General features: G+C 32.6%; 1 protein-coding gene across 4 annotated transcripts in view; it reads left to right on the forward strand.

The window, feature by feature from the left end:
• LOC132714242 (HHIP-like protein 1) overlaps positions 1–13,673 on the forward strand; it is a 30,128-nt gene that overhangs the window by 15,403 nt on the left and 1,052 nt on the right. Inside the window, exons 7-10 of one of the 4 annotated variants that reach the window (XM_060697054.1) lie at positions 794–875; positions 1,812–1,990; positions 3,947–3,998; positions 5,368–6,681. In XM_060697054.1, coding sequence (XP_060553037.1) covers positions 794–875; positions 1,812–1,990; positions 3,947–3,966 — 281 coding nt within the window. In that variant the 3' untranslated portion in view covers positions 3,967–3,998; positions 5,368–6,681. Of the gene's footprint in view, positions 1–793; positions 876–1,811; positions 5,197–5,367; positions 6,682–13,673 lie in introns of those variants that run through there. The other 3 variants (XR_009623537.1, XM_060697053.1, XM_060697051.1) reach the window with 3 other exon arrangements.

Raw genomic sequence — 13,673 nt, forward strand, 5'->3', positions numbered from 1 at the left:
CCCCTGGGTTAAATTGGCCCTGCAACGTTGGGGGGGGGGGGGGTTGGGGGGCCTATATACAGGTGAGCGACCTCAGGGCCATCATGGCCCTCTTGTTCTGTTAGTTGCCAGATACACAAAAGCTTGTCCGGACTACTCCTCATAAACTACTGGTGCAATTTCATCTAAACTTTACAGGAATGATCAGTACCAAGTCTAGTTGTGCATATTGTCAGCATTTTCCGGTTCAATGATTTTTGTCAGAGTAATGGCCCTTTAATAATTTTTATTTTTAAAGTTTGTCCGGACTATTTCTCTTATACCACTAATGCAATTTCAATGAAACTTTACAGGATTGATCTGTAGCTCAAGTCCTTGCGCATATTGCACTGGTTTTCCGGTTGAATGATTTTTATCCAAATTTTACTGGAATGATCAGTACCAAGTCTAGTTGTGCACTGTCCGTCTGTCTGTCCGTCTGTCACAAAATTTGTCCCAACATGAAATTGGCGATCATGAGGCGACACATGTGATCACTGATTGCTCTTGTTAATGTTTCTTCAGATAAGGCTTGTTAAGCTTTACACACAGTATAGATACTTTAAAGTATTTTTAAGTAAAATAATCAGTTAATATATTATTATCATTCACTATTGCTTAAAACATGAAGATATTTGTGGGGAGTGGGTCAGGGGGTACCAATAAGAAATATCAGATAAAGGGTACTAGCGGACCAATAAAAAATGATGTTACTTAAATGAGCATACTGTTTATTTACAGCATATATGTTATCTGTGTACATTATATATTTTAGGAGAAGTATATATGTTATCAACTAAATTAGCTAGCACATCATCATATCAGGGAACTGTCTACAAGATTGTTGATCCTATGAGGTAAGTAAATTAAATAATTCTAGAATACAAACTTGTTTGTACTTATAGGTATCCTCCTGCCATTTTATGCTCCTGCATTGTTCCAAACTGTTGAGATTGTCAATTTTTGCCTTGGTTTTGCTTAAATTTGTTATGCAGAGCATAATTATTAAAACAATATATTTTAATAGTCAGTCATTTTGTCTGTTTATACAGATACTGTGGCTATGGGGTCCAAGGGTGTTTTAACAGTAATTTACTTTTATGCTATTCATTGCATTCATTTTTATGTGGCTATTATTTCTCTAAGGTGGCTTAGGGAAACATGAACCAAACTTTTAGAAGTTTTCCTCTGTTTGGGCCAGCATCAAATGGTTTTTAAGCGTAATTCCTTTCATAATCTTTGTTAAAAAAGAGAGAACCTCATCAACCTTCTGTTAAAGAGGAAACTATCATAGATTTTTATGAGAAAATGCCACATAATGATCAAAGAAAAACCCTATGAGCCTGAAATGATAGTACATGCGGACATTCCAACATTTTTTGTTGTTTTTCGTTAATTTTTTGTGGAAGTTTATGTTAGAACATATCTTTGGTTGTCATCTAATTTTAGGTTTGAAAATAATCACTTGGGTAAAAGTAACTGGTGCTAAGAATAGATTTTTACACTAGGTTATACAGCTTTTATTTATTGACTTGTGTCTCATATTTGGTATGTAGATACCTTGGATGGTACTCTTAAACTTTGGGTATAGTCAAGGTCGCTGTTGCCAGAAAAATATTCTACTCTTTGTCATACAGCCTTTTATTTATATTATAGACTGATGTGCATTGAAATACATTGACAGCTGATGTGCAGGTTTGCAAAGCACCCATCACTTATTGTAATATTTTTGTTTATGAAAACTTGTAAGAAATACCGTTGCAATGAATTATCAAATCATATTATTTTTACAGGAGAGGACATCCAGAGTTTTGTGAATCTTTAAGAAAACCAACAAGTCCTGGTACCAACAGGCCAACAACAGGTACCAGTCAAAAAACAAAGAAAACCAGTCCATATAAAATAGCACCAACTACTACACCAGTCTATGCTGGTTCCACTGTTAGTGAGGCTGTGTTGACTGGTTCCAGCGGTATGTTACTAACTTTACTGTTACTGGTGGCAAAGTATGGGAGCATGCAGAACTAGCTTGAAGAACAAGAATGAATGAAAAGTACTGAAATCCAGTAATTGTCTTGTTGCTATGGTGACAGTGTAAAATACATGCTTGAACTAATCATATACTGACAGGTGAATCTTGATACAAGCAGCATGGAACACATCTATATTAGAAATATTGTTTGTTTTTGAAACAAAAAATGTTTGTATAAGGAAATATTATACATGTATAGCAATGTGTTTAGTAAGCAATGTGTTTAGTAGGATAGTACAAACACAAATGAACCATGTAAGAAAGAAAGCAACTATCTTATAATTGATGGGTAATTTTCTTAAAATTTTTTCTTTAAGTGATTATAAATAATAGCAATTTTAGATGAAAGCTTAGTGGTTAAACAAGTCGGCAGTTAATATAAGTACTGAATCTTGACTTTCATTAAATAACTTGTAAATAGTATCATCTGATGATCCTTATAATCATTGATCATATAAAGGGGGGAGGGGCTTATTATCTGGGAGGTTAATCTCAGGTTGCCAGTTGTTGGAATAGTGAAAGTTAATCCTATCAGTGTTTGTCAGACCAGTCTGATCATCCATGCAGCTTTATTATACTATATAATGATGGTTGTTTAAGTTAAGTGTCTCAAGTTTGAAATCCTTTTTAATAGCAATTTAAAGTGAAAATTCATAACTGTATATTTCAATTACACAAGTACAATGAAATAAACTCACAGGACATATCGGTATGTCATCCATATATAAATCTGCGAAAACACAGGTTAATAACTCCTAATGTGATAAAGTGACAAAAAAGAAATGTTTCAAGGTTTTTCCTACAAAACTTTATGTAACAAATCCAGTGAATCCTGAGATTGTAATTTCTTATATATGAATGATCATATGACATTATATAATGTCAAAATGATATTTTAATGTCATCACATCTCAAAATAATGCGCTGATATTTAAATTTAATAGTGTTAAAATCATCAAACTTAGGCATACAATTTTCACATAGTAATAATCTGGAGACTTTCAAGTTTTGTTTGATATATAACATACCATACTTTATAAGGGAGGCATCATATCTGAGATACATTATACTGAGTAGCATCTATCATGTTCAAAGAATTGGCTTGTTGTTGCTTGTTGTTGTCTTATCATGCATAATGTGCAATTAATAACAATATGTTTGTCTACCAACTGTCAGTGCTATTTGCATGATATATGTGAAAATTTGCTTGGATTTTGTGCAATTTGTTAAATTTTAAAAAAGAATCTGCAGTATTTAAGTGCCATTACATGTATGTCTTTATTTTACTTTATACATAAAGTTGATATTTCTATACAAGTTTTGCAGATTTTTTTTATCACAACGGTCCAAATGTTTTGTAATTTCTTTTGTATTTAAAGAATTTGTTGTTGTTGTTATTGTTGTTGTTTTTCAATTGATGTTTTACCTCACTTTTATCAGTATGATGTGTGTATATATTGTTATATGACATGTTTTAAGTAAATGAAGGGTAGTACAAATAGTTACCACTGTAATTAGAATATTTATGCACAATTTTTTAATGACTATAAATGAATGTACACTAGTATAAGAACCTTTTTGTCTGGCAACATAAGGCCAACACAATTGATGTAAAGCATAATTTGCTGATATCCACTGCAAAGTGATTTTAAGTTTAACACCACCCACATAAGTCAGCTTTTTTCCTAAAATGTATGTAATAAAATCTTTAGAAAATGTCATGTATTCAAAATTGCATGACCTATTTAATATATAACATATACATTAAATGGAAGTTTAGATTGTTTAATGTTTAAAGATCAAGGCCTTTGGGTGAATTAATCAACAAGCCCAGGTGGTGACTGCTTCAATATAAACTTGCACAGTGAAAATCTTTAACCATTTTCTTTGCTTCAGGGTCACTTATTTCTTCATAGAAATTATGACTTTATCTTGCAATAATTTTCAGGTGAGTGATCTAGGGCCATTATGGCCCTCTTGTTCTGTTCCTTAATTTATGTTAAAGTTAAGAAATATGACAGATAGACATTTTCTTACTTAGAGTGGTCATTTACACTGGCTTGGTTCTGGGTTACTAAATTTTCATACCAAATTATCTTGCTGTATTATAATGTAGGCAGTGATCATTATTTGCCATTAACACTAAATATATTATACAGCACTGGGCATGGATATATTTTATTAAAAAGAAGAGAGCTTTCCTGGTAGAATTATTTTATTTATATGGTCATATTTTACATTGATAATTTAAGTAGTTGGATTAACTTTTTGCAGTTTAACCTAATAAATGTCCACATGTTGACTATGAATTGACGTTATTTACTTTATTTGTATCTAAACCAGAAGTCAAGAAACTTATTTTATTTGTGACATATTTTTCAAAAAGTCAAAGTTGCTGGTGGGGGTATTAATCACCTTTAGTGATAGCTTTAGTTTTACTTGTACACTTACGATGCATAAACAAACTATTGAAAATACTATTCAAAATGCTTCTGGCAATTAACAAGAATATGGAGTAGTGACAATTTATTTTTGTATATATAGTTTGTGGTTGTCGGGGCATAGGTTTGCCTGCAGGTTTAGACAACAGTAACATATGTATTACTAGAAATCCATTTATTATCCCTTTTAAGTTTTAAATGTAATCCCTCTATGTTTTAAATGTTTCATTTTACATACATGTAGTTCAATTCAATTGTTTTCTAAAAGCATTAATGTTTATTACTGCTTTACTTAAGCTTCTTCAGTATAAGATAAGAACATGTATAGTTTATTTGTATTACAACTGATGTTTTAAAGGAGCTACACTGAGGTCAAAAAGCCTAAAAACATAAAATTTGAAATTTTTACATAGATCAAGTGAAGCTTTTAATATGGAAAAATCTGCAAAGGATAATAAATATGTTTACTCAGAATTAAATTGAAAATATATAGCTAGTGCAATACTAATTAATTTTGAGAGCAACACTTTTCATTTTGGGGGCATTTTGCACAATCAAAATCATTATTTGGAAAAACAGGGTGAGGGAATGATCTGAAAATATGCACACTAGTTATTCTTTCAGACTTGCATCAAATGGTACACAAATCTCGTAAAATTATTCACAGTCCTGTCATATAAAAACCCTCAGTGGAGTCCCTTTAAGGTAAGATTCTGAATTCGTTATTTCTGAAATAAGCAACTTATTTTTTCTTCCTATTGTAAAAGTAATATATGCTGCTATCGTCTCTCTATATTTTCATCAGCATTAGACTTAGTTGCTTAGTGACTAATTTATTCTATTTCTATTTACTCTATTTCTTTTACTTCCTTACAGTCACTGACCAGCAAGGTGCTAAAGGGACATCGTCTTCTTTTGATAACAATATTTTAAAGCTTATCCAACAGTGGCTACGAGCTACAGCTATGTAAAATACACGGCAGATATTCATTGTGTAGTGTTTCCATATCTCACTACACATACAACATTTGGGATTAGATTATGAAATTAGCAGTAAATTCCTTAATTGATTTTCATAGACCTTTACTTACTCTATTTCAGGTACGTATATTAATGTTAATATACGTACCTGCTTTATTTATGTAAATTCGATACACTGTCTAATGAACCATTGTGTGTATATCATAGAGCTTGTCTGATACATGTATTAAATAAAATTGTTGAAGTTTTACAGCATCTAGGTATAGTGTTAACAATATCACAACGTTCATCAATCTTAGGTTAGTATAGCTAATAAAACTAATATGAAATTTGAAGTTTTTATACCAATTACAACAAGAACATGTTATGATACCATCTATTTGTGCATATTTCATAGGCTTTAAATTGTCTTTGTGATACATTCAACTTAATTTTCCTAAAAAAGAAATTAAGTAATTTGACATTGTTTGTTTGGCAAGGGCATGTGTTGATGTTGTGTGGTCATATTTTTGCATGTAATCAAGTTTTCTTCATTTTTTTTATCTAAGTCAGTCACTTTGAATATTTTGGAGGCTAATATAATTAAAAACATAAACTTGTAGACAAAATCTTTGGAGTAACGTAGCCAAATTTTGAAAGTTTTTTTTTGTAATTAATACATCAATATACATTTATCCAGGCTATAAAGAGAAGGTATAATGAATCATTCAACAGCTAGTGGCTATTTTACCACCTAACTTCAGCTAGTTTTTATGTACTTCTTTAGGCTGAATTACAACATCCTGAATGTGATTTCAATGCAAATATATATGATAGATAAGCTAATATTTTAAATGTTTTGTTTTACTTTTAGATTGATTGTTAATGGCTACCCTAAAAATCACAAGTTGTTAGTATCATAGACTATTAATTTATTTACATATTTTGTAATTTTCCAAGAATTAAGTTGTCTGACATTCTGTTACTTTAGCTCAGTTATTCTAGCTACTTAATATGTATAATCATTTACATTCAAATAAAAAAAATGGTTGTGTTATTACAAGACTTGATTATTTTGTTGATATCTTGAATTCTTGATAATACATGCATGTAGGCATGTGTGATGTTTTTCTAATACAATGTATATATGTTAAAGATTTTGTTCTGTACAAAACAAGCATGGTGGCATGATCTGGATCAAATTAAATGTTTTCACATGTGTTGTTTTTATACAGGTGTTTTTCATTACAAAGATTGTTTTTTATTATAAAATGGACAAGGTTTGTTAAAGATCAAAATAAAGCAATATTATTTTACAACACTTTCTAGTCTGTTTTATGCCTGTAACTACTTAATGCACGGCAGACATGTTATTTATGGAATAAACCAGTTATCCTTATCTTGCAAAAAATCTTAAATGGACTTAGCCATCAATCTGGACAAAACCATCCATTTTTATGTGAAAATTACAAAATATTTACTGCCTAAAAATCAGCAGTGCAGACTATGATGTGTATATTTTACAGGTTATGTATGAAACTTTTTAAATTATAGAATACAATTGGGATAAATCTTTTTCTTAAATTATTTCCATGAAACTTTTTAACTCAATAAAGTTTTTAACTACTATTTAATTGATGTATGCAGAGTCCTGTTTTGTGCAAAAATCACTTTTCAGAATGCTCTGAATAACTGTTATGCTCCGGACATCCTCGTTTAACAATGGGCCGTCTTGTGTGAAAACCATAAAACATCCTCACATTAAGTCATGTATGACAGCTACGGTTATCGCCACGGTTATCAATGCGCTGGTCTCTCTTTGTCGTGTACGGCAGCAATGTTTATCAATGCGCGGGTTCTTTGCCTTGTACAACAGTCGCGTTCACCAATACCTTGGTTCTTCATCTTGTATAACAGTTTCGCGTTGACTAATGCGCTGGTTCTTTGTCTTGTACGACATCCACATTTGTGAATGCGCTGGTTCTTCGTCTTTTACGACAGTTGCGTTCACCAATGCCCTGGTTCTTCGTCTTGTATAACAGTTTCGCGTTGAATAATGCGCTGGTTCTTTGTCTTGTACGACATCCACATTTGTGAATGCGCTGGTTCTTTGTACGACAGTTGCGTTCACCAATGCCCTGGTTCTTTGTCTTGTATGACAGTCGAGTTTACCAATGCGCTGGTTCTTTGTCTTGTACGACAGTCGCGTTCACCAATGCCCTGGTTCTTTGTCCTGTACGACAGTCTCGTTCAAGAATGCGCTGGTTCTTTGTCTTGTATGACAGCCGCGTTACCATTGCGCTGGTTCATTGTCTTGTATTACAGCCGCGTTTAGCACTGCGCTGGTTCTTTGTATTGTACGTTTGTCATTTTTTCTGGCTGTTTTTATGTGAAAGTTAAGTTTTTCAGTGCGATGGCGCTGGTTAATTTGGTTGTGCCTCGGACATCTTCGTTCAACATTGGGCAGTCTTCGCAGATCATTAGTTAAGTAACAGTGCGCTTTTTCCTAACCTCCTGTCACGAAAAGCCACATTTGACAGTGCGCAAGCTCTTTATCGTTTACTACATAAAGCCAAGTCTAACTGTGCGCTGGTTCGTTGATTTGTTTCGTAGAAAGCCACATCTGATTCTTTGTCATGCACCACTTTGTTAATTCGCTGATAAGTTGTCTTGTGTCATGGAAAATCACGTTTGATGGTGTGCTTGTGATAAAATATCTATACAGCTTCACATTTTAATATACTGGTTGTCCTTTATAGTACAAATATTTTTGTATTAGAACTACAACGACATGCATAATCATTCTCGATACCTTAATTTATATTCTTTCATTTAGCCAATTTTCAAACTGAATCTCTCTGCTTGTTTGAAATTAAAAGTGAATTTAAGGAGATAGACAAAGACACCAATTTGATAATGATTATCCTTTTTTATTACCCTTTTTTGTTTATTTGTAATATGATATGATTCCCAAAAGAGATTTTATTGCTTTTGTATTACTTGATCCTAATGAATTCCCTGAAATATTGAAGGCGTCCGCTAATCTGTCTTTTTATCATTGTTATGTGCAAAATATAAACTAAACACTTGAAGTTTGAAAACTTTTTCCATTCTAAAAATTGTTTTGATCCCATTCTAAATAAAGTTTTACAGCAAATTAGGACATTTTTCTGCTATGGAAACTTCCGGGGGCCAACACCATGCCCACAAAAAATTCTTTAGTAAATTACGTGTATGAAAACAGATTTAAGTGATTACGTAACTAACATTCTAAGCAAATTTTGTTGGCAGTAAAATGCCGTTATCTAAAAATGACTGAAAGTAACATTTTCCATTCTAATAAAAATTTAACATACAGGGAAAATTATTTCCACATATACACATGTATTTGTTACCGAAATACAATACGAATAATGAACAATATTTAAGCATAATCCTGCTTCAAAGAACTATTATTTTACTCATTATTTACTCATGTCAAGACGGATAGTGCATGGATAGTCATTACTCCTGAAATGCGACACGCAACTTTAAACTCCCATGTCCACAATTGCATATGATGAAGCCATCCAATATTTAACGATACAAACGCTGTGACATTTTTTTTTTTTGTAAAGATACATATGTAAAAGAATATTCAGCTGTGAAATACATGATATATCGTCGTTGGGGGGTCAAAATCTCGTATAACAGTTTTTGCTACTTTTCAGGAGGAACATTTTTTTGATTTCTTTCTTTCTAAAAGAACCTTCTGTGGAAACAATTCCTGTATAGTGGTAACATGAATAGTACGTTTTAATATATAATTGATTTTTATGAGTTGGTTTTGATCATTTTGACATATAGAGTGTACGACAATTTTGACCTTAAAAAATAGCATATACGACATTTTTGACCATAAGGGATAATCAAAGAAGTGCATTTATTTAGAAGTAGAATAACAATATAATATCATTTTTCATGAACATTGTTTTATTTTTAACAACTTGAAACCTTGAAGTATTGATATTTAACTTGAACAAATTAAAACAGAGTTGGTTAATAAACTGTTAACTTTTGACATAACAATTGAATTAAACATCAACTTTCCTCAGTCTTTTTATGCATTCACACACACACACACACACACACACACACGCACATACGCACGCACGCACGCACACGTACGCACGCACACTCGCGACGCGCACACGCACAGACGCACACGCACTCACTCACTCAAATCTTTAAAACTTTGAAATTCAACTTGAACAAATAAAACAAACAAAATTAATTAACTTCATTATTGACTGAAACATCAATCTTTCTCAGTCTTTAAATTCACTATTTATGAATTTAGTACTTTTTACTTCAAATGAATAAAATGGCACTTTCATATTACTGTCAAGAGAAAATTATAGTTTAACTAAGGTCCCATAACGAAACACCTGTATACATTTCGTTTTCATGTTTTTAAGAATCATGTTTCAGGTGGTCATAAAACCCATGATAATCCATTGGAAGAACACTTTTAAGTGCCTGTAAATGGTCGAACTTCGTTTTCTTTATCTTCAAAGGACCACCGTGCAACTTTGGTATTATCTCTGTATGTTTAACATAAGATTTTCTAGATTTTCTTGGAAGTTCCTTAAATGAGTCTCTATAATTCAATTTATAGCGTACAGAACCATCTGCTTCGTAGTGAAGAACTCTAATGTCACTAACCACTGGGTCTCCAACCCTAGTCCCAGGTCTAATTGAAACATAGTAGCCCAACTCCGAGTATGCTTTTGAAAAAATCGTAGCCAACGTATTCAACGATATATGGGTTAGAGGGACAGGCTTCCTTGATGAAGTCAACATACTGTTGTGGCACATAAACATTCTTGTTCTTTATTTTCCTCTCCACTACGCTGTGTACTGAATCCACCTCCATTTGAGTATGGCCTTTTTCGAAGGATCTTTTGTGTGATTTCAAGGTCAAGAGTCATAGCCAAGTGACATAAAGTGTTTGACATTACCAAGTTCCTATTTTGATAGGTACATCCATCACTATATATAATGATGTGTTTGATTTTCTTCATCTTTGGAAATCATTTTTTCAATGTAGTCAGCCAAGCAAGAAGCAAAGGAATTAGCCGAAAGATCCCCATTCCTTCATGCCAAAAGTAGCAGGTCGCCTGCTTCGTTATAAGGTCATACAAAGTGAAATTTATGGCATGCTAATTTGGTTTTATAATACAATGCGCTTGCATTCATTTTTGGCGAAAGTAGAACTGCTTGTACGTCCATTGTAAGAACTTTCACTGAGTGGTTTGTTTTGACAAAATAACTTGTCACGGTTTTTCTCCTCTCGTGAATTTATTTTTCTATTCTGATGTTCGTTGTAAATATCAGCGGATATATTACCTGCATCAAAACCTACACAGATATCACACTGGTCCTTTTTTGGCACAAATAGACCAATATTTAGGCTCTCGAAAACTTCGGTAAATACTCTACGACTCGCACATACCCTTTCATTACAATGTTTCACGTATTCTTTATACAAGCAGGTCAGAGAAGTTAAATACAGGTTCAAGGTAGGTCTTCGAAGTCGATGAACGGCAATAATGAGATTCCATTCTAGGGATGCTTTCAAGAAATTGCTTTGACACTCATACGTAGCTGGCCGTGTCTTTCTTCTTGAGCTTTCTTTCTTGTATCTGAAAAAGAAAGGCATCAAATATCTTTTATAAAGTGCTAACAACACATTTAATATTTCAGTCAATCACTCATTCACTTAAACTGATACTCATTCATATTGTAATTCACTCACTAACACACACACCAACTCACGCACTCTTACGCACGCACGCACTAATTTATTCATTCACACTCCCACAAATTTATTCATTCACTAATTTAAAACTCACTTTTTTATATAGAGAAGAAATTGGGATTTAGAAATTGTATTAAACATTTAAATGGCATGTTACTACCTGACTGCTTCTGCTTTTTCTCAGCTGATCTATCTGGTACACCCGATATTGACTGTTCTATCCATTGATATACTGTCTGCTCCCCTAGTCCAAGAGTTGACAAAAATAGTTGTTTACATACGACAATACGCTCTTTCATTAATTCTTAGATGGTATGTGAGGGTTCGAGTTTCTTCTACTTGGTTTTCCATTTTCAAGTGTAGGTTCCTCCACTGCTTTAGCATTTATAAGCGAGTTTACATATACACGCCTTTCATCCCATGTTGTCATGTTTGTCCAAAAATTAGTAAATATCTCTCTCCTATCTGCTTTCTGTTACGGTTTTGCAATTTTTTATATTAGAGGTTTGGCAGCGTGATGAACACCTTTTTTCAGACAACGTCCTTGCGGACTTTTCAACATGGAATCCCCACTTCCCATCCACTTTTTTCATTCCTTTGTATGCATTCCCTGACATACGCAACTGTTTATTACGATGTCTCTGCCTTTCTCCTTTTCCATTTTTTGTTTATCATTTGCCTTTACAGATTCATTTTCTACGGTTTTCTTCATGATCAATATCGTCTTCCGATGGTGACGCGTATTCACCCTCTTCACTAGGATTATAATCTGGGTCATTTGCATCTTTGTCATTATTTATATCTTCATATTCTTCATTTTCTCCTAGATCCAAACATGTTTCATTTTCAACATTTGTTGTAATATCTTTTACACTATTTTTGTCTCTATTGTTTCCAATGAAAGAACTTTCACCTATGACAGAATATGCTTGTTGAAAGTATTCGTCAATCTCAGTTTCTTTACCACCAATCGATTTCATCATTAACACCTGCTACAAACACTGCCATTAAATTCATCCAATATAGTAACATTTGACTCTTTGCAATTCAGAGAAATATCTAATTCACTATTTTGATCAGTTGCTGCATTGGAACGATCATCAAACACATTTACACTGTTATCAGCGTTTACAATTCCAACGATCTTTTCAAATCTCAATGTCAGTCTCAGCATCTCCACTTTGAACAAATATTTCAAGTTCTATAAAATCTTTATATATTTCAGTGTTTGACACCGGTTCACTGTTATCTAAATTGGCGCATGACTCATTGTTTTCTGTTTTCATTGTTGATTCACTGTTTTCAGCACAGATAATCGAATCAATTTTGTTATAGATTACAGATTCACTGTTTTCTAAAGTAGATATTTGCTCACTATTTCCACCATTTATAACTTGTTCAGTCCTTTCTGTATTAATATCTTGTGCCTTATAACACACAGATTCACTGTCTTCCACACACGTAGACCCGACTTCCATTGATTCATTATTATATTCTGTTTCTGAAAAATTTGGTTTATTACAAATATTTGAAGGTGTCAACTCATTGTAGTTTTTGTTGTTATTATTTATGTCATGGTTAATACTCGTATCAGTCACTTGTTCTTGTTCCATAACCTTTATGAGTTTTAAAAGAGAATTCTGAACCACCATTTTCTTAGCTAACACACGGCTTTCCTTTTGATTGCTTTGAGCAAAAGTTACCATTGTTTTTGCCCAGTGGTAACATATTTGAAAAATAGTTAATAATTTACAATTTTTATCCCTGGCTCACAGACTGGACAGTGTATCCCACTTTCTTTCAATGTATCTAAATGTGAATAATTTAATGCTTCATCTGGAAAATGTTGGATGAATACATAATAGATGAAAATACCGTTCACAGTCAGCGAACTGACATCGAACATAAAACTGCCCATTTCTAAGAGAAATTAGATAAGGCCCAATGTCAACTACTTTTTCAAGAATATGAATTAACTCATTAATATCTGGTACAAACTGACAAATGTGACACTTATATTGTAAATATTCAGTTTCTCCCGTTGACTCGGTATCACTTTCTCCAGAATACTGTGACATTCCGCTTAACCGTATCTGAAAAATAAAATTAAATCGCCATTATGATTCTAGATGAATTAAAACACCTATTTTTAAGCTATTTCAAAACATCGTATTTCGATATAAAACGGGAAGAAAATGAAATACCAAATAATCGTATCTCGTAAAATCTCGTATCTTGATTGCTAGTATCTGAAAAATGAAATGACAAATTCTCGTATCTCGAAAAATTACATCAAACGTCAGAAATCGAACAAAAATTATCTTTAGCGAAAATTAATATCTTTATTTACGTTTAATTATTTCAAACATTAGTAACGATTGAAAGAATTATATACAGATAAGCAATGAAAATTAATGTATTT

This window comes from Ruditapes philippinarum, unplaced genomic scaffold, assembly GCF_026571515.1.
Source record: "Ruditapes philippinarum isolate M1 unplaced genomic scaffold, ASM2657151v2 ctg35_1_1_1_1, whole genome shotgun sequence".
Taxonomy (NCBI): Eukaryota; Metazoa; Mollusca; class Bivalvia; order Venerida; family Veneridae; genus Ruditapes; species Ruditapes philippinarum.